The 24,715-nt window shown below is 47.7% G+C and overlaps 3 protein-coding genes across 5 annotated transcripts; 2 read left to right on the forward strand and 1 right to left on the reverse strand.

Moving 5' to 3' along the window:
- Nucleotides 1-1,553: 1,553 nt before the first annotated feature.
- Nucleotides 1,554-9,071, forward strand: Chrna10 (cholinergic receptor nicotinic alpha 10 subunit). Its single transcript, XM_026401067.2, has 5 exons — nucleotides 1,554-3,734; nucleotides 5,342-5,487; nucleotides 5,852-6,006; nucleotides 6,698-7,230; nucleotides 7,895-9,071. Exons 1-5 carry the CDS (start codon nucleotides 3,674-3,676, stop codon nucleotides 8,341-8,343), a joined length of 1,344 nt encoding a protein of 447 aa, XP_026256852.2. The 5' UTR covers nucleotides 1,554-3,673; the 3' UTR covers nucleotides 8,344-9,071.
- A 449-nt stretch (nucleotides 9,072-9,520) lies between these two features.
- On the reverse strand, nucleotides 9,521-19,177 carry Art1 (ADP-ribosyltransferase 1). Of its 2 annotated transcripts, none has more exons than XM_026401066.2 (5): nucleotides 19,092-19,177; nucleotides 13,881-13,986; nucleotides 13,054-13,572; nucleotides 11,499-11,540; nucleotides 9,521-10,008 (listed from the first exon to the last, which is right to left on the reverse strand). In XM_026401066.2, exons 2-5 carry the CDS (start codon nucleotides 13,941-13,943, stop codon nucleotides 9,700-9,702), a joined length of 933 nt encoding a protein of 310 aa, XP_026256851.1. In that variant the 5' UTR covers nucleotides 13,944-13,986; nucleotides 19,092-19,177; the 3' UTR covers nucleotides 9,521-9,699. The 2 variants fall into 2 exon arrangements, with proteins under 2 accessions (XP_026256851.1, XP_026256850.1); XM_026401065.2 differs by having other exon boundaries at nucleotides 9,728-10,008; nucleotides 12,792-13,572.
- Nucleotides 19,178-20,502: 1,325 nt separating this feature from the next.
- Nucleotides 20,503-23,885, forward strand: Art5 (ADP-ribosyltransferase 5). Of its 2 annotated transcripts, XM_026400962.2 has the most exons (6): nucleotides 20,503-20,874; nucleotides 21,127-21,324; nucleotides 22,247-22,701; nucleotides 22,798-22,976; nucleotides 23,615-23,647; nucleotides 23,730-23,885. In XM_026400962.2, exons 2-6 carry the CDS (start codon nucleotides 21,262-21,264, stop codon nucleotides 23,873-23,875), a joined length of 876 nt encoding a protein of 291 aa, XP_026256747.2. In that variant the 5' UTR covers nucleotides 20,503-20,874; nucleotides 21,127-21,261; the 3' UTR covers nucleotides 23,876-23,885. The 2 variants fall into 2 exon arrangements, with proteins under 2 accessions (XP_026256747.2, XP_026256744.2); XM_026400959.2 differs by having other exon boundaries at nucleotides 22,247-22,976.
- The last annotated feature ends 830 nt before the right edge of the window (nucleotides 23,886-24,715 follow it).

Raw genomic sequence — 24,715 nt, forward strand, 5'->3', positions numbered from 1 at the left:
TTTTTTTTTTGGTGGTGGTGCTGAGGATTGAACCCACAGCTTTGTACATTTGAGGCAAGCACTCTACCTACTGAGTTAAATCCCCAGCCCATCCCCTCCAACTTATTAATGCCCTTTATTTGTTGAAGTAATGGGCATCTGTCCTTTAGAATAGAGGGCTGGGGACTTCACTGTGCCTCTACTGCCCTATTTTTTATAAACTGTTGGTTAGATCTAGAGACTTGATTCCCATTCTTTCCCACCTCTCCCAATACTTCATAGGTGGTGCTGTGTACTAAACTACTTTATCACTTCAAAGGACACATCTTGCTGTCCGTCCCACTTAGAAGGTGTTGGTTCAGGTCTTGTCAGCTTGATCATCCCTTATAAATTCCCGTCAACCGTTTTCCTATCAATTGTGGCCAGGATTCCATCATTTCATTATTGTAAATCCTATAACTTTATATGTGTGGTCATCTCATTATTTTCAAATTAGAGATATAATAATGATTTACATTTTTTTTGCCATAATAACTCCTTAAAATTACCCACTTTAGGGGCTGGGATTGTGGCTCAGCAGTTGAGTGCTCGTGTAGCACATGCGAGGCCCTGGGTTCAATCCTCAGCACCACATGGAAGAGGATAAGTAAAATAAAGGTATTGTGTCCAACTACTTCTAAAAATAAATATTTTTAAGAAGAAATATGGGGGCTGGGGATGTGGCTCAAGCGGTAGCGCGCTCGCCTGGCATGCGTGCCACCCAGGTTCGATCCTCAGCACCACATACAAACAAAGATGTTGTGTCCGCTGAAAACTAAAAAATAAATATTAAAAAAATTCTCTCTCTCTCTCTCTCTCAAAAAAAAAAAGTACATAACATACATTAAAAAGATTGCATGTGAAAATCTTAAGTAAGTAAATATTTTTTTTAAAAATCACCTACTTTTGGGGACTGGGGCTTTGGCTCAGCAGTAGCACACTTGCCTGGCATGTGTTAGGCACTGGGTTCGAGTCTTAGCACCACGTATAAGTAAAATAAAGGTCTATCAACAACTAAAAATATAAAAAAGAAATTAACCAATTTTGGACTATTAACTTTTTTCAATATAACATTTTCACCCCAAAACATACTAAATATAAGAAATATTTCATTTGTTACAGGGACTAATATTTATTTATTGAGTTTTTAATTTGGTTTCTTCCTGGCAAAGAAAACCAAAACCCAGAGAAATCAAGAAATGTGCAGATGATCACACAGCTTATGTGGGAGAGAAAATGGGAACTGAATTCTCAATTTGGTCTAACGAGAAAGTTTATATTCTTATCCTCATACCACTTCTATTGGCTCTGATTGTAGTTGACATTCTACTTCATATATCATGTGGTTTTTCATGTTGCTACAAGCCTTCAAAACTTATTTATTTATTTATTTTTTTTTTTTAAAGAGAGTGAGAGAAAGAGGGAGAGAGAGAGAATTTTAATATTTATTTTTTAGTTCTCGGCGGACACAACATCTTTGTTGGTATGTGGTGCTGAGGGCCGCACGCATGCCAGGCAAGCGCGCTACCGCTTGAGCCACATCCCCAGTCCCTCAAAACTTATTTATTTGTTCATTTATTTTTTGGTATTGGGGATCAAACCTAGGGTTTCACATAATGGCAAGTACATGCTTTATCACTGAGAATAGTCTACATACCATGCTCCTATTATGAGTACCTACATTCCTCCCAAATCATTTGTCATTAAAAGGAATTCTGAAACAAGTTGTATCATGTTGACATAAAGCAGTAATTCTAGAAGGAGGGGCAGGCTCTTCTCCTTTGAAATTACCAGAAATCTTAATATGCATCACTCTTCGCTTCCCCATGTCTCTGCTCTCATTTGCTCCTCTTTATTCTGCTCTTAGGAAAGAAGCTTCTAATTTCTCACTATTAAATATAATGTTAGCCATAAGATTTTTTGGGCTGGGGATGTGGCTCAAGCGGTAGCGCGCTGGCCTGGCATGCGTGCGGCCCGGGTTCAATCCTCAGCACCACATACCAACAAAGATGTTGTGTCCGCCAAGAACTAGAAAATAAATATTAAAAATTCTCTCTCTCTCTCTCTCTCCCCACTCTCTCTTTAAAAAAAAAAAAAAGATTTTTTTGTTCTTTATTAAGTTGAGGAAGTTCCTCTTTGTTCTGAGTTTGCTGAGAGTTTTTAGAATGAAAGGGTGTTGGGTATTGTGAGCACTTGCATTTTGAAATGATATGAAACACATGCAACATCCAGAGGGAGATTGGGAGGGTGGATGGATATAGGGATCATGTAGGAGAGAGGACTGGGCTGGAGAAAGCAAGGAATTGACATATCTACAATGTTTGAGTCTAGGCCATGAATGTGATTGCCAGAAAAGTATTTATAGCCGTTGGTCAGTTAATGGGCCAACTTTGACAAAAGCATGTAAAACTGCATGGTAAATACCTGTGAATTTTAAGTGTATGATCCTGAAGCTGTCCTAACTCACACCTTATAACGAATACTATTGGTTGTCTACTACCTTAGGCACTTACCTTGTACTCTCTGGTTATTACATTTAATTCTTCAGCTTTCAAGGTGAGTACCAGTAATCCCATTATCTAGATTGAGAAAACTGATACTCAGAGTTTCAATATCACCCAGATCAGACAGCTCATAAAGCTGAGCTGAAAGGCTAAACTTTCCCTCTAACCCCACACTGTCAGTGTTTGGACATTGTCGGGGAGGAAGGGGACGAAGTCAGACTGCAGGGACTCTGTGAAGAGGATATGGGCTGCATCTCCTGCTCTGCATCCCCTGGCATGGCCTAAGGCTCAGCATGACTCCCACCAGGAGGGGAAAGATTTCATGGCACAAAGCACCTAGCCTCACTGGGAGGAAAGCTGCAGGTGGAAAGCAAGAATTCAGGCAATGGTTTCAGAGCTGGGAGAACAATTGCCGTCCATGGGCCCTGGCCTCACACACCCTTAAGACTATGGCTTATGACAACCTTAGAATGTACTCAGTCCTAGGATGGACTGAGCCTGAGTGCTGCTTTACAGAATTTGAATAATTTAGGTCCCAACAGCCTGAGGTGTCAGTTTCAATTGCTGTTTCCATGGGCACAGATGCCCCAACCGTGTAAGCTAATAAAAAGGGCAAGGAGGGAGGGGCCACTATCCTATGCCTCAGAACCCTTTGGGTGATAACATTCCTACTCCTGGTTCTACTGGAAGATCAACAAACTCACCTAGAGTTCAGGTGCAAAGAACAGAGGACAGAAGTCAGGGGAGAGTGAAACAAAAGGAGAAAGGGAGAGAGGAAAGGGGCAGAGAAAGAGCAGAGTCAGGGAGGCAGAGGGACCAAGATGGTTACAGAAGAAAAGGAAATTGAGAGATTAGAAGTAAATGGTTACAGAGCATAGAAAGAGAGAGAGACTTAAGGCCAGAAGAGGTAAGAACCAGCAAAGAAGGAAAAAACAGGTGCCAGGGGCCACATACTAACATAGTAGGGCAGGTACGAATCAGAAGGTCAGATAACTAAAAGGGCCACAGAGCTCCCCAGAGGGTAGGTGGACATAAGAGTTCTCAGTCTTTTTCTGATTTTCAGGTACTGTCCACACCATTCTTGCTGGCTGGGCCTGATGCTGTCCTAGGTCTGGTTAGTGACCTGCCCCACCTCTGGCTATAACAGGGCCATGGAGACCTGGAGTCACCACCTCTGCCTGGGCCTTCTGCTCCTGCTCCTGCTCTCGGCAGGTAGGAAGCTCAGTGAACCAGCCATGGCCTCTCCTGCTATTGCTGCTGTTCCTCTTGCCTCAACACTCTCTCCACATGGTCTCTCTTTTTCTTTCTCTTCAGTAATTTTTATGCTGAGAACAAGCTCTCAGGCTGGGACTGTGAAGGAAGGGAGTGCTAAAGAGGGTGAAAGGGGACTTGCCTGTCTGGGGTGGGAACAGTGACAGGGGGATCTTCCAGAGACAGAGCTGGAAAAGTCAAAGGACCTTGAATGCCAGATCAGGGCTTTATCTTACAGCCAGTGGGAGCCCTTAAAGGTTTTAAGCAGGTACTGGCCTGGTCAGATTTGCATGTTTAAAAGCTTGATTTACAGGAGGCATGAAGGGTGGTAGGAGAGAGTGAGCTTGAGATAGGAGCAGCAGTGAGGATGCTGCTGCTGCCATAGCTCAGGAGGGAGGAAGTGTCCTGAGATGGAGAGGAGAGAATGGATTCAAGAGATGTCTAGCAGAATTTGGAGGACCTGACAGGATTTGGAGACTGACTGGATTGCAAGCGAAGAAGGAAAGAGAAGATAAAGGCAGGATAATTCCCAGGTTTCCTGAGGTCACTAGGGATGCAGTTTTCTGAGACAGTAAACACAGATAATAAGCAGATTTTAAGGGTTAGGGGTGTAGCTCAGTGGTAGAAAACAACCTTAGAATGTACCAGGCCCTGGACTTGATCCCCAGCACCCCCCAAAAAAAAAAGTTTCAGAGCATGGGACAGGAGATGAGACAGGATTGTGAGAATGATGTTTAAGTCAGGGAATGAGGAAAATGTCTTAGAAAGGTTAGTGTGAGCTGGGTGCAGTGGTGCATGCCTGTAGTACCCGCTACTCAAGAGGCTGAAGCAGGAGAATCCCACATTTGAGGCTAGCCTCAGCAACTTCACAAGGCCCTGTCTCAAAATATTTTAAAAGAAAGGAGGCTAGGCCCTGGGTTCAATCCACAATACAGAGTGGGGAGGGAGACCTAATGTGTTTTACAAAGAGATAATGCTAGGCACAGTGGTATTCACCTATAGTCCCAGCTACCTAGGAGGCTGAGGCAAGAGGATCCTTTGAGCACAGGAGTTGAGATCGAGCAACACAGTGAGACCCTGTCTCAAAACAAGCAAGCAAACAAACAGACCAACCAACCAGTAGCTGACTGCAAAAGAGGGAATGTTCCATATATTGGAAGCTTTGGGAAGAATAGTTGAAATGTAGATGAAGGAGTGGAAAGATTTGAGAGAATAAAGGTATAGGATAATAGAATCCAGAATACCTGGATAACAATTTGGATTCCTGTGGCCTATTTGGGTCCTTCTAGCCTCTGTAGCAAGGCGGGAAGAATCCAGGTCCTTGGGCAGGGAAGAGTGGGGAAGAAATAGTCAGCATTGCTCCAGAGACAGTCCATGGTCTTTACTTAATTCCTCCCTAGAGGCAGGCCAGGGAGGAAAGAGCCATAGCTAAAGGGACAGAGGACAAATATCAGAAGGCTATAAAATAGTGAAGCAGATGACAAGGTTCCAGGCAGGGGTGGAGGATGTGAGCAAAGAGCCCCTCGACTAGGGTCATGGATGGACAACCCTTCTAATCAATCCTCCAGAGTGCTTGGGAGCTGAGGGCAGGCTGGCTCACAAGCTGTTCCGTGACCTCTTCGCCAACTACACAAGTGCCCTCAGACCTGTGGCAGACACAGACCAGACTCTGAATGTGACCTTGGAAGTGACATTGTCCCAGATCATCGATATGGTGCGTTATGGTGGTAGTACAGCTGTAGAATGTTATTTGTAACCATGTCAAGGGGACAAAGGGATAAGAGATGGGGATTATTATCCCAACAATTCTTTATCTGCAAGCATTATATTAACAACAATGATAACATCTATTAATTGTGGGGTGCCCACTGTGCCCAACACTTTGCCCATCTGAACTCAATCTCATACCTGAATCTCACCCCATGTAACTGCTGAGGAAAGTGAGGCCAAGGTGACATAGCAAGTACTAGACTGTATATACAAATCATTTTAGTGGGTGCTGACCAGAATCCTGTAGGTGAGTGTGCACAAAGAGGGCAAGATATGTTTTACAGATGTCTACTCCCTACCCCCACAAGGATGAACGGAACCAGGTGCTGACCCTGTACCTGTGGATCCGGCAGGAATGGACGGATGCCTACCTACGATGGGACCCCAATACCTATGGTGGCCTGGATTCCATCCGCATCCCCAGTAGTCTTGTGTGGCGTCCAGACATCGTGCTCTATAACAAGTACTGCCTGCCTGGGCCCCTCCCCTTTCCTATCCCTTTACAGAGTTGCCCTTAGCCCTGGGTGTGTATTGATCCCCCTCCCCACCACCTAATCTGGTTGCTATGCTGCCCAGGAAACTCCCTGGGACCCATCTAAAATACCAAAAGCTCACAGACCCTCCATGGCGCCCCCATTTTAGGCTGTCCCAAGCCAACTCAGACTGAATGTGTCCTGGGAACCCGTTACATGGTTCTGACCAATTATGTCTCTCAAAGAAAGGTGTCTGTGGTACATTACCTCTCTGGCACCCTCCACTCTGCAAGACCAGCTCGAAGTCTCAGGGATTCCCAGGGCTTTCTCTTCCAGGGGCTAGTTCTCTGACGCATTCTTTTATGCCACCTTAATCAGTTCTGTCTCTCCCAAACAATACATGGTATTACATAGGTTTCCCGTGGCCCTCTAAAGAGTTTTGAAGATGACACCCAAGGATACTCCCAATGTCACCACAGGTTTTACAAAAGCCTTTTTGTCCTGTCCTGGGCTAGCATTGTGTCCCTTCAGACTCCTTCAGGCACTACCTATTTTAGACCTCCAAAGGTGGAATTTCACTTTATGGCACACTCCATCCTCGGTGCTGCCTTGCCCTCTATGAATTAAGGGGCGCTCTTCCGCTGTGGCCACTTTGGTGAGCCTCGTCCCGCTTGCTCTCAGGGCTGACGCGCAACCATCGGCATCCGCCAGCACGAATGTGGTTGTGCGGCATGATGGCGCAGTGCGCTGGGATGCCCCCGCCATCACACGCAGCTCATGCCGCGTAGACGTGTCAGCCTTCCCATTCGACGCTCAGCGCTGTGGACTGACGTTCGGCTCATGGACACATGGTGGGCATCAGCTGGATGTGCGGCCTCGTGGCGCCGCCGCCAGCCTGGCTGACTTCGTGGAAAACGTGGAGTGGCATGTGCTGGGCATGCCAGCGCGGCGGCGTGTGCTCACCTATGGCTGTTGCTCAGAGCCCTACCCCGATGTGACCTTCACGCTGCTGCTGCGCCGCCGTGCCGCCGCCTATGTGTGCAACCTCCTGCTTCCCTGCGTGCTCATCTCGCTGCTTGCGCCACTCGCCTTCCACCTACCAGCTGATTCGGGAGAGAAGGTGTCACTCGGGGTCACCGTGCTGCTGGCGCTCACCGTCTTCCAGCTGCTCCTGGCTGAGAGTATGCCGCCAGCCGAGAGCGTGCCACTTATCGGTGAGCCAGCCTGGGCGTTGGGAGAGGTGGTCCCCTTCTGGGCTGAGGCTCCTGGGCATCCATAATACAGGGCAGGGGAGCGCTGAACTCCAGCCCAACCAGGAGCGGATTCAGGGATTGAGGCCGCAGAGTGCCTCTGCTTCAGTGGGAGAGAGTGAGTCATGGGTGCATCCTGCATTTTGAAGTGAGGGGAAAAAAATAGAAAAGCCCTCACCACTAGGGGCGGGAAGGAGTCTGTCTTGGGGCTTTGATGAAGGAAGATCATATAATAATAGGCAAAATGTATTGTGTGCTCCCTGTGTGCCAGGCATTCTTCTATGTGTTTGACATTTATTAACTTAGGTGAGCATTGCCACAGACGTCTGTGGACAATGTCTTGTTGTCCCAGTTGTATAGAAAGGATTGGCATGTAGCCTGAGAGTATGCCCATAACTATATGGGCCTCCACCAGTGTGGAAAACAAGCAGGAGGCAGGCAACTTCTGAGGGTGCACAGGGAGGGATGAGGAATGAGGAGAACTGGACTCTTAACTCCTTCGTTTTTCTATTCATTGGGCTTGAAGAGTCCTCAAAGCCTTCTGGAGGGCTTCTATTTAGGGGAAGGCAGCTGAGAAACTCATGATCCTGAAGTTCTTTTGGGCCCCAACTGGTTATTTCTCTTACAGGGAAGTACTACATGGCCACTATGACCATGGTCACATTCTCGACAGCACTTACCATCCTTATCATGAATCTGCATTACTGTGGTCCCAGTGCCCGCCCAGTACCAGCCTGGGCTAGGGTCCTCCTGCTAGGACACCTGGCAAGGGGCCTGTGTGTGCGAGAACGAGGGGAACCCTGTGGACAGCCCAGGCCACCGGAGCCAGTCCCCAGCCCCCAGCCGCCTGCTGGCCCCCCAGCAGGGCCTTGCCATGAGCCACATTGTCTGTGTAGGCAGGAAGCCCTATTACACCATGTATCCACCATTGCCAGCACCTTCCGCAGCCACAGGGCTGCCCAGCGCCGCCGTGAAGACTGGAAGCGCCTGGCACGTGTGATGGACCGCTTCTTCCTGGGAATCTTCTTTTCCATGGCCCTAGTCATGAGTCTTCTGGTGCTGGTACAGGCCCTGTGAGGAGCTGGGACTGGGTCCCAGAAAGCATCCATAGCCACAGCAGCCACAGGATGGATGGCAAAAGCCAGGTGGTTGTTGATCCTCAAATAATCCAGCCTCTCCTTACCGCTGCTAAGAGCCTGGGAAACCCTCTCTTCAGAATCAGTACTGCTAATTTCACAATCTACAAGGAACCCTTGTTGTGTCCATGCCCTGACTAAGGGGGATCCAGATCCTAACACTGCCCTAATTCCTAAAGAAGAACTCCAGGAAGGATCAAGATTGAAGTATAAACTTGGACAGAACTGAATGACCATGCTCAGAGTTAGAGCTCTTAGTGGGGAAAGAGCAGGTGATTACATAAGAAACAGCAGCAGGGTATGGTGGTGCACCCCTGTAATCCCAGCAGCTCAGGAGGCTAAGGAAGGAGGATCACACAAGTTTGAGGTCCACCTCAGCAATTAGCGAGACCCTGTCTCAAAAATTAAAAAAGGACTGGGAATGTAGCTCAGTGTTAAAATGCCCTGGGTTCAATCCCCAGCTCAGGAAGGAAGGAAGAAGGAAGAGAAGGAAGAAAGTTACTGCATTTCCTGTCTTTATAGGCAGCTGCTGCTTTGGAAACATGGTCGGTCTTGCCTATCACTATCTAGGGCTCAGGGAAAACAATTCGTTGTCTGCTTTCCAGAGCAAGAAGTGAAACAGACATCTGTTCCCAAAGCCTTAACCTATAATAAAGTGTGTGCCTAGTATCTCCTTGATGTCCTGTCTTCCCCTGGTGGTCTATGGTGGCAGAAGTCAGGGATCCATGTTTTTCTCTAGAGACAGGCACCTCAGGACTCATGAATCACAGCATAAATTAACATCTTTGCTGACAAGAAAATTGGGATTTGACTGGGACTCTCAGAGAGGGCCTAAAGCTCTATTTCTTCTTCTCTCTGAGCTCTGGATTTAGATGCAGTCCATCCAATTCCCACACACTTACATTTGGGGAGCTTGAAAGTGTCCAAAGTAGGGGCAGTGCAGAGACCAGCCTTTCACAGGAATTTGTCCCTTTCTGACTTCCACACAGTTCCAGGCATTATCTCTGTGCCTCAGACTCAGTCCCTATCCTCAGGAATCTCACAATCTGATATGGGAAGCATTCACAGACCTTTGCCAGCACAGAGGCAGGGCCCATAACCCAGGCAGGTGGCAGAGGTCAGAAAAGGCTTCCTGGAGGAGTCAATTAGAGCTTTCCAGGTAAATATGTGAAACATTTGAATTACACCAGCAAGTCCTATGGCCAAGTGCTTCCCTACCCAGTCAGCCCCCAATAAATTGAAATCTCTTCTATCTCCAAGTGAGTGATTGCCTGTTCTGGAATCCTCCTGCCTTTAGTCAGAGTATCATTCCTAGCACCCTGATGGAAGATTCAGTCCCTAAATTCTTTATTGTGTCTCCAGGTCTGAGAGGTCTGGAAGCTGTCAGAGAAGGTCCCAGAGCCCTGCAAATGGGTTTACCAGGCATCTTGGCTACATTTAAAGTACACACATGGCCAACATCCCTAGGTTGGCAGAATGTCAGGTAAGGTTGCTCAGTGTCTGATGGATCAGAGGAAGCCTGGACTCTCTGGAAAGGACCCCACGACAAGGAACTGGAGCAGCAGCAGAAGGGACCAGACTGTGAAGAGGGAGCCTTGACCCATAGCTGCAGGGAAAGCAAAGATGGGGAGGGAGAGAGAGATTTAGGAGCAAAGTAAAGACATTATGAAACAAGACGGAAGGACTGGGATTGTGGCTCAATGGTAGAATGCTTGCCTAGCTAAGGCACTGGGTTCTATTCTCAGCACCACATAAAATAAAGATATTGAATCCATCTACAACTAAAAAAAAATATTAAAAAGAAAAAAAAGAAAATGGGCTGAGGTTGTGGCTCAGTGGTAGAGCACTCACCTCGCTCGTGTGAGGCCCTAGGTTCAATCCTCAGCACGGCATAAAAATAAATAAAGGTATTGTGTCCAACTATAACTAAAAAAGAAAAAAGAAACAGGATGGAGAAACTGTCAGAGTGTGCCGGACTGATACACAAAATATAATGGAAGACAGATGAAATGCAAGAATTGAGGGAGTAAGGTAGACATATAGAGATCAGTGAGAGCCCAGGTTCCCCTTCCAGAGGTCTTTAGGTTGAACCCCATGCCTTCTGAAGTCGACAAAAATGTGTTGTGAGGGTGGTATAGAATGAGGGGTAGAGATCTGAATGAGGTCTAGTAATGCTAAACTTGGCTCCTCTGCCCATACCTGGTAGGAGACATGCTAGGTAGACTGTGGGGGAAACATCCTAAATTCTTCCAGTGTCTGAAAGTATATCAGAACTTAAAGAAGAGGCCCGAGTTTGTGGCTGGGATGGCCTCTGGTCTTGGCTTTGCCACTTATTCTGTCACCTTAGGCAAGTCGCTTCTGTCTCTGGTCTCACTTTACTATATATAATGAGGTCCATAATCCTGTTCTGCTTCCTTCTAGCAGACTATTGTCTGGTAAGGATAGATGGAATAATGTGTGGGGAAGGTGGGAGCCATCCTGTAGGGTGGTTCGGAGTTTGGTTCTACAGCCCCTTAGGAGCTGTGTGGCAAAGGGCTGGTTGCTTCTCTCTGGGCCTTAGTTCTGTTTTCCATAGAATGGGGTGATACTGGAGTATGGTAGGATAATGTTGTGATGCACCTGGAACTCTTAAGTACTACTGTCAGGAGAATGGGGAGAACAAAATGAGACTGTGATCCTTCCTGCCAGTGACTCGGAGAGCCTCCAAGAGAGGAAGGAGGAAAGACCCACAGCTGGGGGCAGAGGAGTTGCTGTTTTTTCTCTGGAAGTAGCCTATTCCCCAAAGAGAAGTGGTGGCCCAGAAAAGCCCTAGCATAGATAGGTGTTCAAAGGAAGAGAAGAAACCCTGGTAACATCTGGTCTTATTTGCTTATTTACAAATAGGGAAATTGAGGCCCAGAGAAAAACAGGTTGGTCATAGAGAAAATTAAAGTAGAGGCGGGACTAGAATCCAGACTTTCAGAACCCAAGACCAGGCCTTGGCCTTCAAAGGTGGGTCTGAGCAAGTACTGAATATATTAATAGGGACAGTGGGTTCTGTAGCTGAAGGAAAAGGCCATCCCTACCCTGAGTCTCTCGGATGCCTGTGGCCCTTACCTGAGTTATCCAGTTGACAGGATCTAGACTTGCACTTCTTGTCTGTAGGAAACAAAGAGCAAAAAAATCAACAAAAGCCTCAGTATCTTTCCAGGTGAAAAGAACCCTCAGAGCTCTGGTGACTCAGCCTTGACTTGCTTAGAAAAAGCTGGTCCATTTCCTTCTAGTTCTGCTGGTCCATTTCCCTCTAGCCCAGGATGGGAATTCCCTGGGCTGTTTAACTTGATCCATGAGGCAGTGGGGCCAGAAGGCAGTCATCAAAGCTAGGGCCCCTTCTGGGCGACTTTTGCTCCCATAGTTGTAACTGTGCCTCCTTGCTACACTCACCTCTCCGGCTCCTTGAACCAGCCAAAGGGACTTGTGTTTTGGCCTGTCTTCTCTGTCAGCTCATGTCATTATGCTTCCTGTCCAAATTGGGACCAGAAGCCACAATGGACCATTTTAGCTGTGGTCACAGTTCTGTCCTCTATGAAAACTGAGCCTTGGGCTGGGGCTGTAGCTCAGTAGCAGAGCACTTGTCTACCATGTGTGAGGCACTGGGTTCAATCCTCAGCACCACATAAAGAAGTAAATAAATAAAAATAAAGGCATGTTGTCCATCTACAACTATTTAAAAAGAATAAATAAAACTGAGCCTTGCTCGGCCAGGAACAGCAGTGCACAGCCTCTTCAGAAATTAATGGACCTGTCTTCACCACATGATTCTGTTTCCAGCCAGACCCAGGATGGGACAGGAGGGGCAATCAACACCTGCCTGACCTAAGCCTGAAGGTAAAACTTTGGGGTGTAATGCCAGCTGCTGTCTCGCCCCCTCCCGACCCAGCAGGTGATACAGCACACAATTCATATTCTGTATTATAAATATGCTTCTCCTAGAAATGGAAGTTGGGACTTTCACTCATTTTTGGCCGCAGCAGTCTGTGTATTGATTCTGTAGCTGGAAATGAGTTCCTTTCCTGCTGGGAGAAGAGTGTGACCAGGTGTGCCTGCCCTCTCAGATAGCTTATGACCCTGCCTTGGTCAGGGAGCCCTCTTTAGCCTCCCAACAGGCAGGTGGCCATCTGTGGCCTAGATACCTTCAGGGACTAGAAGCATTCCGCTTCAGAAACCTGTGTCTCCCTCAATGGGAGGCTGGAGGGACTGTGCCATGACTGCTGCTCCTCACTGATGGTTTACTTTTAATATGTATGAAAGTATCCCTGGGACACAGGATGGGGCTCAGTTTTGCCAAAATCCTTTGTAGATGCAGAAGCCCACCTTTCTGCACAGTTTTGACCCTGTGCCCCTCCTCACCTTTGATGTACTCGCAATTGTATGTGCTGCGCTTGCCCAGGGCCCGGAGGTAGATGCGGGCCGGGCCTTGGGCAGGTCGGCTGGCATTGATCACCTGGAAGGTCTCAAACGGTGGGATTAGCACCTCCTCCTCTCCAGGGAAAAATGAGTAACCCTTGATAGGGGCCCCAAGGCAGGTCCAGATGCCAAAGAAGGTGTCCTCTCCAAACTGCTGGGCTGCAACATTCTGCAGGGATGCAGAGGCAAAGCCCCCTAGTCTTACCGTAGCCCCAGGCCCTGCTGGCCGGAAGCGCAGGCCATGCACCCCTCGGTACACCTGGCGGCACTGGGGCGAACGCTGACCCCTGCCCAGCAGCTGCAAGGCCTCAGTCAACAGGAAGTGGAGTGTCTTGAAGGAAAAGTGATGGAGGTAGTGAGCCCGAGAGCGGCCTGCTTCGCGCACAGCTGCATTGAACTCCTTGTGCAGGGGGCTGTTGGCTGTATAGGCCAAGAGGGCCACCCCATGCTCATCTCGGAAGCCTGGAGGTGGTGGGGGAAGGCGGGTGGGGCTGAGGCCCCACACTGACCCCCAGGCCTGGCGCTCCTGCCATTGACTGTTTGCCAGTGCCCAGCCCTCTGCATACACTTTATTGGTCTGAAACTCCGTGTGGTTGAGATCTGTAAGGGCAGCCATCATAGCTGCTGCACAGCCAGTGTACTGGTCATCAAAGGAGGCTGGGGCCATGTCTAGGGGTGTTTCTTGAGAGAAGACATCTCGTTGTGTGATGAGGTGGCTGTGGACCTGAATGAGAGGGAGCAGCAAGGACAAGAGGATATGCCCCTGTGAGAAAGAGGCCCTTATTACCCAGTTCTCCCTCCATGAGATAAGGCTTGAGAAAGGCATAAAGGGCCCAAGCACACCTGGAGGGGTAGAGGATTTGGAACTGCCGGTTGTAAGCTCCCCAAGACCAGCATTGGGGTAGCCCTCTTAGGCAGAGTGATCCCCAAGGGAAGTGGCATTCCTTCCACCCTCTGTTTCTCCTTCCAGGGTTCAGAAGCTGACAGCCAAGCTCCCTGCTGGGGTGATGGGGACGGTAGAGGATACTGTACCTGAAGTGTGTCCATGAGGCCCATGGACACAAGTAGCAAAGGCATCATGGCAGGAATCTGCATATTGGAGGTGACCCTGGGCAAGTTGCTGTGTCTTTTTCCTCATCTGGAAAATTGCAATGTTAATCTACACAGTTTAATAAATGTTAATTGACACCTAGTGTGTGCCACTCCCAGTGCTTCGCACAGAGCACCCAAGATATAAATGAAGGTTCAGAATAGAGAGGACTCTTTTTTTTAAATTCTTTTTTTTTAAGTTGTTGATGGACCTTTATTTTATGTATTTGTATGTGGTGCTGAGAATCGAACCCAGTGCCTCACACTTGCTAGGCAAGCGCCCTACCACTGAGCCACAACCCCAGCCTGAGAGGACTCTTCTTGCTGGAAGGAACATGGGAGACTTCCTGAAGGCGATGACATGTAACTAGGATCAATATAACAGCAGGTTGAGACTTGGTGAGAAAAAGTTGGGGCTTGAAGAGAAAAAGGAGTTTGGGGCAGCAGCAATGGAAAGAGTAAAGGTACCAGAAGGAGGAACTTTGAGGATAAAGAGTGAATAACATGTTATCTAGTCTGGCAGAGCTTGTCGGGGTGGGAATGTTGGGAAGACCAGTCGTGAAGGGACTGGGCTTCACCTCACAAGGGATGTGAGGCCAGAACAGGGGCAGTTCCAGGAGCAGTCAGCAGGTGGGGCCATAGCAGGTCTCTAGGGACAGACAAAACAGGGCCTGGGGGCGTACAGAGGTCCTTCACTTTCTCTGCAGATCTCTTGAGTCCTCTTCTCCCAAACCTCAGCTGCTTCCCGTGAGGGACTGATAGAGACCTCTGGTGCTGGGAGAGAGGAGTGTACAGAGGGCATCCACCTCCCCTGGGAAGCAGGATGAACTACAGCTTCCTGCACCCTGAGGGCCCAAAGTGACTGAGAAGAGGGTGTTCCAGCATTCGGTCAGGTGGTCTCCAATTCAGGGCTGCTGCTACTGCACTGCATCTTTCTTCTTCCTCCCTGCCTCTCCCTTTTGGAGGGGATGGTACTCAGGGGCACTCAATCACTGAGCCACATCCCCATCCCTAATTTGTATTTTATTTAGAGACAGGATCTCACTGAGTTGCTTAGCACTTCACTTTTGCTGAGGCTGGCTTTGAACTCGAGACCCTCCTGGTCTCAGCTTTCTGAGCTACTGGGATCACAGGTGTGCACCACCACATCCGGCCTTCCTCTTTTTTATTATTTTATTTCAAAGTAATATGTGCTTGCTGCCAGGGAAGTAAGTATATGAATCACAAAATCCAAGTTCCCTTTCTTCTTTCACTTTCTGCACACGTCCTTCCCACTCTTACATACCCCTGCCAGTGGGGGGAGAGAGACCAGTGATAAGGGTATCTTTCAGAACTTTCTCAGAGAATATACAAATAATATATTTAAATGCATATACATAGTTTTCTATAGACAGCTGGTTTAATTTATTTTTATTTTGTGGTATTGTATTGGGGTGCTCTGCCACTGAGCTACATCCCCAGCACTTTTTTTTTTTTTTTTGTACCAAGGATCAAATCCAGGGGCACTTAACCACTGAGCCACATGCCAGCCTTTTTTATTTTTATTTTTTAAATATATTTTTAGTTGTAGATGGACACAATACCTTTAGTTTATAGATTTATTTTTTTTTAATGTGGTGCTGAGGATCAAACCCAGTGCCTCACACATGCTAGGCAAGCACTCTACCACTGAGCCACAACCCCAGCCCCTTATTTTTTATTTTCAGACAGGTTCTCACCAAGTTGCTTAGGACCTTGCTGAGTTGCTGAGGCTGGCTTTGAATTTGTGATCCACCTGCCTCAGCCTCCCAAGTCACTGGGATTACAGGCATGTGCCACTGTGCCCAGCTTATCCCTACCACTTTAAAATTTTTATTTTGAAATAGAATCTCACTAAATTGCTGAGGCTGGCCTCAAATTTTTGATCCTCCTGTCTCAGCCTTCCAAGCTGTTGGAATTACAGGCATGCACCACCACCACTAAATTACATCCTAGCCATCCCAGACCTCCCAGCCCATTTCTTTTTTTAAAATTTTTTATGATGCTGGGGATTGAACCCAGGGCCTTGTGCATATGAGGCAAGCACTCTACCAACTGAGCTATGTCCCCAGCCTACCAATTTCATTTTGAGACAGGATTTTGCTAAGTTGCCAGGCTGGCCTCAAACAAGCCCCACTTGTTTTGTTTTTGGTTTTTTTTTTTTTTTGCTTTTTTTCCCCCTAGTTGTATGTAGACAGATACTTTTATTTTTATTTATTTTTAGTTTTTTGTAGTGCTGAGGATCAAACCCAGTGCCTCACGTCGTGCCAGGTGAGTGCTCTATCACTGAGCTACAACCCCAGCCCCTTGTTCTGGTTTTTATTGTCATTTTTTCAGAAAGGAAACATGCTTATGTATGCACATCCTATTACCTCCCACCCCATCGCCACCAAGAAACAATATATTATGGATTTTCTTCCATGTCAGTATATACATATCTACCTTGTTCATTATAATGACAGCATGGTGTATTTCATGATATAGTTAAATCATATGATAGATACTTAAGTATTTTTCCTAATTTTAAAATATTATGCATCATTTATAGTGAACATTCATATATATAAATTCTTGTCTATTTGTGTGCATGTTTTTATAGGAATTATTTCAAGAAGTAGAATGATATTTAAAGAACACAAATGTCTTTAATTTTGATAGGCACTGCCAAACTGTCATCCAAAAAGGTACCATTTTGTCCCCATCAGAAATGAAGGTAAGGGCCAGGGTTGTGACTCAGTGGTAGAGTGCTTGCCTCGCATGAGCCACTGGGTTCCATCCCCAGAACATCAAAAAATAAACAAATAAAATAAAGGTTTTGTGTCCATCTATAACTAAAAAAATATATTTTTTAAAAAAGGTGGCAAGTGCTCTTTTTTCCATGTTTTTGCCAATGCTGGATATTATTGATCTCTTTTTATTTTTTTTCATTTTAATTAAGTGAATATTAATTTGGAATATGGTTTGGAAATGTTATGCTCATACCATCACCCCAATCAAAATATTAAACATATCTATCACCTCAAAAAGTTTTTTTTTTTTGTATCCCTTTGCTTTTATTTTATTTATTTCTTTTGTTTTGTTCTGCTTTGGTTTTTTTTTTTTTTTTTTTGTGTGTGTGTGTGTGTGTATGTGTGGCAAGAACACTTAATGTTAGATCTAATCTCTTTACAAATTTTTAAGTGCCTAATATCCAATTGTTAACTATGGGCACTATCTTGTACTGAATAGATTTTAAAGGCCCATTTTGCTCTTTGCAGTCCCAGAACACAAGAGAGTCTCACTAAAAATGCATTGAATGAATGATTGGTTTGGAGGGGACATGGTGATTTCAGTTTGTAAATGCGAATTCTCCAAGGGCAGATGTCCAAGAGGTAGCTGAATGATGATAAGAGACATTGAGCCAGGTGTGGTGGTACATCCCTGTAATCCTAACTACTCAGGAGACAGGAGAATCACAAATTCAAGGCCAATCAGCAAGATTGTGTCTCAAAATTTTTTAAAAAGGGCTGGGGATGTAGCTCAGTGGTAGAGTGCTTGCCTGGTATGAGGGAAGCCCTGGATTATAACCCATGCATTGTAAAACAAAACCAAAAAGTGTAGTTACCAACTAATGCTGGGCACAATATGGACCCCTCCTGGATTCTCATTCCCTCTGCTCATCCCCATTCACCCCACAGTCAAGTCTGCACCTGCCTCCTTGGAGACCTCCCCACCTCCTCTTTCACCCCTGTTAGATTATCATGAAGCAGGGAACAGTGCAAATGAAGAGTTCTCATACTCCAACTTCATGGTAACTTGACCTCAGGTCCTGACCATTAATAAGTTACAACTGGATAACAAGAGAGACTGGGAGAAAAGAATAAGAAGGAAGAACAGATCTTCCTATGATGCTATTTTACATTCATTGTGGCTGAAGCTCTAGTCATCTTCCTAGTCTGCTTAAAAACCCTCTGTCCAAAAACTGACTGGAAGAAATATCTCAAAAAAAAGGAGAGTAAAGGGCTGGGGATATAGCTAAGTTGGTAGAGTGCTTGCCTTGCATACACAAGGCCCTATGTGTGCCCTCCCCCCCAAAAAAAAATTAGAGTAAAAATGCAGAGATGACAATTATGGCAGTATAGATGATAACATGTCTTGCAAAAGAAAATAAAACATCCCTTCACACCTTCAGGATAAAGTCCAATCTCTATACCCCAGACTTTAAAAAAAATTTTTTTTGGTGGAGCTGAGGATTGAACCCAGGACCTTCTGCATGCATGCAAGGTAAACACTCTACCAACTGAGTTAAAGCCTCAACCCCTGTATTCTGGCCTTTGAGGCCCTTTGTACCTCGATAGTCCCATTCCCCTCCACCTCTGCTTGGCTTCTGCAGTACAGAACCAAGTTCCAAACAGGCCCAGCTGTTTCCCCTCTCCCTGGGATACCCTGCTCCTGGCTATTCACTCTTCAAGGCTTAGCCAAGAGCTACCTCCTTCAGGAAGCCCACTGACTCCTCTACCCCTCCCCCCTCCATGATACTATGCTGTCCTCTGTCACTGCCCTAAGCATACAGAGCTGCCCTCATGTTGCCTTTCTCCCCTCCTGGCCCATGAGTTTCTTGTGGACAGAGACCAGGCTTGACCTCAGCCCAAGGCCAGGCAACCCAGAAGATGAGACCCCCCTCTAGAAGGATTACTGAGAGTCTGAGAGGCTTTGGGGGCACAGCTAAGAAGGTAGAACACTGAAGAGCAGGTAGATGGCTGACCTTGGTGACAAGTTTCAGGGGGAGATGGGACAGAGGTCAGAGGGATTAGGGATAATGGGGAAGTGAGGAAGTGTAGATAGTGGGCAACCTCTCTTCAGTCAAGGGAGCTGCCCTTCCTCTGTCCTTCCTTTCGTCCTGTTCATAGCAATTCTCTTGTCAGCTTCTTTTTTTCCAGCTTGAACATTCCCTTCTGGAAATGTGAGTATATACCTCTCCCCAGGAATCCCAAATTTCCCTATGACCCCAAACCTTCCTCAGTATCCCAAACCTCTTCATCAAGTGTTCCCTAAAACTTTTCCTTATGATTCCTAAAAGTTCCATTAATCCCCCAAATCTCACTTCAAAAAAGTTTCCCTGCCTCACAACCTGGAGGAGTGTGGGTTGTCCCTTACCTAGGCCTTTTCCAGGGTGGGGAAGCTGTTGGTGGTCTCCCTTGATGGTCACCAGGGGAGGGGAGGACAGATTTCTCCTTTATACTGTCAATTCCCCACCCCTTGTACCTCCCCCACACAGCTGCTCAGAAATATGACACTCCCCCTTCTATTTCTGGATGTCTCCTCAAGGCTCAGGAACACAAGTCTCTCTGCCCAGTCTGATGGACCCAGTGCTCTGCCCAAGAAAAAAGGAATCCCTAAAGCCAGATGGAAGGTCGGCTGAGGCATGGAGGATATTGCCTGGGAAAACTACCTCTTCATTGGGTTTGGTCCTACGCCCTGCTCACCAAGGAAGAAAAAGAGAGGGTGGCTTCAATAACCCTGGCTTCAGGAGGCTTCTCTTTGCATTTTTTTCCTTTCTTGTGAATATCGACTCATCTGAGGTGGAAGGAGAGATTCAGCATAAGGAGGCTGGGTTCTAGGTCCCAGCTCCAACTCTGATTTGCCATGTGTTCGGAAGGACTTTCTACCCCACTCAGCACCCCTGTCCATCCTTGAGTACTTGTGGGGATTTTAGGTCCTAGGATGGGAGAAGCAGTTCCTCCAAGCCAGAGGGTGGAGAGAGAATAATGCAATGATCTCAGTAAGTCTGGTCCTTGGGGCTGTTCCAGTAGGCCAAGCTGTCCCCACTCTATCCTCTGTCCCTGCAACTGCAAACACTCATGTCCCTCCAGGCAGAGGGGCAGGTAAGATATGTAGGCAAGGTGCTATTTTTCACAATTATGGTAAATGGTAGACTGCCTCCTGATTCTCGAACCTAGGAGAGCCCTCAGGTGGCTAGTCTCATTGGAAAGGAGCAAAAGAACTTTTCTTGAAGCTATTTCCATATCAGGCATTCTGTCTGGGAAGATGCCATTGTTTCCATCTCCCTCCCTACCTGCCCCATGCCTGGACACATTTTGTCATCTTCTTTGGTTTTTAGGAAGGGTTTGGGGAGTAAAAAGGATTCAGGTGAAGGAAACTCTTTATTTGGTGGACAATCTGAAAGGTTGGAGCAGGGCAGGGATGGGACAAATTAGTAAAACAAGATCAGGATAGAGACTTTTGTGTAGATCTAACTTCCCATGACTAATCCAGCCCCATCAGGTGACATCTCTTAAATTTTGACGTTCAGGACCCCCACTCTCTCCTCCATGTTCAGGCTGTCAGAAAGCTCTTCCCTGAGCCATTTACTGATAAGTCAGCTGGCCCCTTCTCTCATTACCTCTACTTGGGCATCCAAAACTCAGAGCCAGGTTATTTATAGTCAAGCTTTCAGGGGGTGGAAGGGAAAGCTAGTGTTTACAAACACGGGGTCACCTGAGTCTGAGAGACTGGAACACGTGACCAAAGCGTGGGTCATATGCAAATTGTACGCTAGCGAGTGCTCAAGTCACTTCTTAGCAACCAGGGACCCTAGCCGGGCGACCCTCTTCCTGGTCTGGGGGCCGGGCCTGGCTGGGTCAGGGCACCCTTGATGGGCAGGCCGAATCTCACAAGTTCCTCCCCCAGCCCAGGCCTTGCTCGGGGCCAAAGAGGGTCCTGGAGAAAGAACCTGCAGGCTCTGGGCAAGGCAGTTTCGTCCTCAGCCCCTCACCCTGCCCAAGCCGGGTCTGTAGTTGCAAAAGACAGGTGTCGGGTTACAGCTGGGGCTATAGTTAGCCGCAGAGACTTTGTTTAGCAGTTGGGGGACAGCGCTGCGCCTGCAGGAACTTTAGCCCCTTCTGGGTTCCTTCCCGCTTTCTGCCTCCACAACCTCCAGGTGGGTCCTGGGTTCCCCAACCCTTCCTCACTCCTTCAGGCGGAGTCCTGTGATCGCCCCATCTTCGCTGTCTCAAAAAAAGAAGGCGGGGCGGGGGGGCAAGGGATGCGGCTCAGTGGGGGAGTTCTTGCTTAGCCAAAAAAAAGCCACAAGACTGGAGATACTGAGTGTGGGGGCGTCTGGTAGTCTGGGGAGCAGACACTCAGGGGTGTGCAGGGGACTGTAAAATTCAAGGCCCCCCCTTACCCTTAGGCCCGCCCTTAGCCCCGCCCTCGTCCCACCTGGACCGCAGTCCACCCAAGGGACCCCTCACGCTGCGAGAGAGGAAGAGTGCTGGAGTCCATCAAAGCCAGGACTCCAACGCTGTGAGCCTCATCTGGCTCCGGCATGATGCTGGCGGCTCTGCTGATCACCCTCAGCTACCTGGGCTTCAATACCTTCTTCCGGCAGGTAACTCTGAGGAACCATTCCTTGCCACAAAGGGGGAAGTTGGGGGCAGACCTCGGGGAGGTGGTTTGAGGGATGTCTCCTCAAAATTGTCTTCCAGGGACTTTTCCCTAGGATTCCTCACCTCTCAGTCCTCTTCCTCTCAGGAACTTTCATCCCTGAAGAGAATCCCAGGTTCCCATCCTCTTTCCAAGAATCCCCATCCACCCCCCATAGCTCCCCATGTGATCCTCCCTCCTTCATGTCATCCTTCCCAACTTTCTCTTCCTCACTTCTCACATCCCACCATGTTCAGCCTCTGGAAACTCCACTGTGCCCTTCTGTCCCCATACCCCCTCCTTGACCATACCCCCAGGGCTTGACCTCCTCACACCACCCCCAAATTTCGGATAAAGGCTTCTAAAGTCCTCTCTCTAAAGGAGAGGACTCAGGAATCTGAAAGTTAAAATGATTTGGTGTGGTGTCTGAGGGCTCCAAGGGCTTCCAGAAAGATGAGTGGGAAGAGTCTGAGGAAGATGGGGACAGGATCAGGTAATTGCATGTGGACTGCATGTTCATCACCTGCATACTGAATCTTTGAGCCAGAAAAGTGCCAAGGGTCATCCAGCCTTAACTCCCGCTGAATGCAGGAAACTTTCCAATGACAAGATGACCCCTTTTAGGTTATGCTGAAGTGATCTTTATGCTGTCCTCACAACAACCCTGTGAGGTTGGAAATATCCTCAGTTTATAGTCACAGAACCTGAATCCCAGAAAAGTTGAGACTTCCCCAAGATCCCACAGCTATTAGGTGGTGTTTGGACCCATGTCTATCTGACTCAAGTGCTGTGTGTTATTTACACTGTGTTTCTGAACTCTCCTGCCACTAGGCTCTTTGTCCAGAGTTCTGAAATACTCTTTCCTGTGTGACTCCTTATGTCCATAGGCCTATGCTGTTCCTATTCTGCCCCTGGGCCTGGCTCCAGACACCTTCGATGATGCCTATGTGGGTTGCTTAGAGGAGATGGAGGAGAAGGCAGCCCTCCTGCTAAAGGAGGAGATGGCTCATCACACCCTGCTGCGGGAATCTTGGGAGGCAGCCCAGAAGGCCTGGGAACATCGTCGTCAAGGGCTCACTCTGCCCCTTGGCTTCAAAGCCCAGCATGGAATAGCCATTATGGTCTACACCAACTCATCTAATACTTTGTACTGGGAGCTGAATCAGGCCGTGCGGATGGGCGGTGTCTCCCGTGAATACTACATGAGACACTTCCCCTTCAAAGCCCTGCATTTCTACCTAACCAGAGCCCTGCAGCTTCTGCGGAGCCATGGAGCCTGCAGTAGAGGACCTGGGGAGGTGGTGTTTAGAGGCGTGAGCAGCCTTCGGTTTGAACCCAAGAGGTTGGGAGATTCTGTCCGCTTAGGCCAGTTTGCCTCCAGTTCCCTGGATGAGTCAATAGCCCGCAGGTTTGGTAATGCCACCTTCTTCTCTCTAAGGACTTGTTTTGGGGCTCGTATTCAGGCCCTATCTGTCTTCCCTGAAGAACGTGAGGTGCTGATTCCCCCCCATGAAGTCTTCTTGGTCACTGGGTTCTCCCAGGATGGACCCCGGAACCTAGTGACTCTCTGGAGCTATGATCGGACCTGCAGCCACTTTAACTGCGCATTTTTGGGTGGTGAGCTGTGCATGGGGGATACAGGACTGGCAGGGTGGGTGAAATAAGCCAGTATGTCCTTAACACAGTTCCCAGAGCCTTGAGGAGACCCACTTGGTTTCACTTGATGAAAATTGGAGGCTAAAATTCAGCTGGAGTTATTGTCCTCTGAGACTCAGGTTCTGCCAGGGCCATGTTTTCTAGATCTGTGAACATTTTCAGATGATTCTACATGTCATCTGCTGCTGGGAATATGACTGTGTAGTAGAGCATTCATGAGGTTCAGGGTTCAATCCCCAGCAACAAAGGTTCTACTCTATAGTCTGACAGACCAAAGGAACTTGGTTTGGGAGGTTATCACACAAAGTAAACAGACAGGAGTACTGTTTCAGATCTCAGAGGTCCCAGGCTTGATGGGGTTGATAGGACACAAATATGCTATTCCCAAGTGCTGAGGCAGGGAATAGTGACTGGGTGTGGTGGGAGCAGAGGTGGATAGGCAACCTGGAAGAATTTCCTGGGAGAAGGAGAAGGAAGAAAAATCAGAAGTTTGCCTTTAAGTGAAGGAAAAGATGGATTCAGTGGGGAAATGGCCTTGGCAAGGCCTGGTTGGAAGGACATTTGGGATGTGAGTCTGTCTCACGTGCTGTCTGTTGCAGGGGAGAAGAGGCGGCGATGTGTGCCTGGACCAGGTAAGTCGCCCTCCTGCCACCTCTCAGCTGCTTCAGCTCCTTCTGGGACTGCTGGCCCCCTCACTTTCTTTTCTTTTTCCAGAAGTAGAGCAGCCAGAGTCTCCTTCCAAGGGGAACTTTTCTACTTTCCTAGAAAATCCCACTCTTGGCTCCTGGGAGGTTCCAGTTCTCAAGAGCTGGGTCCTGAAAGTCCAACACCTGCCACTTAGGAATCCTGGGAACTGGTGACCTTCATATGAAGAAGGGGGCTTCAAATAGCCTTGAGAAGCAAGACCATGGTTCTGGATCCACCTCCAGCAGCCATCTTCCAAAAGGGTGTGGGGAGACCTTAGGCCATTGCAGCGTTGAGGGAAGCACACTATCTGGTGGGGACTTCCTTGGACAAGCAAGGAAAATACTATGATGGCGCCTCAATTAAATGGTGTCGCAGCATGGAGGCATGGAATTATATGATTGGTTTATTCCATGAGACTGGACCATCTGCCCTTGCCAGGATCAGGGCCTGAAGAAATAAAAAAGAGTAACTTTCTGGTCACTCTGAGACATGGTCTCCTGTCAGACCCCCATCATACACTTGATCTTGCAAACTCAGAAGCTTTAACAGCCAGAGGGTCCTCACAGCACCCAGGAAGGCAGGAAAAGGGACAGATGGATTTCTCAGCGCCATTTGTCTGATGAGGAATACAAGGCCAAGAGGGACTTAACTTGTTCAAGGTCAGATAGGTAGTATTGCAGCCAAACCTCTTGCTTCCCAGGCCTCCTGCCTCCTAGTCCAGAGCTCTTTTCCACCAAAGATCTGAGGAATCCCAAAGTAGAATTCTAAGCCCAAAAGTATCTGGAAGTCCAGAGCAAAATATCTGGAAGTCCATTTCTTTCTACCCTGCTCACACAGGGTTCAGAAGGAAATGGAGGAAGGATCTTAAAGCATCAAGACACAGGAATTCTCACGTACTCCGTGGGCATCTGATATCACCAGTAGTAACTTTATTGAAGCAAGGAAAGCTCTTACTAAGTGATCCTCGCCCCCACCCAACTATGCTGCTGAATGTAGAGGAAGGGGCCTTTCCA

Source organism: Urocitellus parryii, chromosome 4, assembly GCF_045843805.1.
Source record: "Urocitellus parryii isolate mUroPar1 chromosome 4, mUroPar1.hap1, whole genome shotgun sequence".
Taxonomy (NCBI): domain Eukaryota; kingdom Metazoa; phylum Chordata; class Mammalia; order Rodentia; family Sciuridae; genus Urocitellus; species Urocitellus parryii.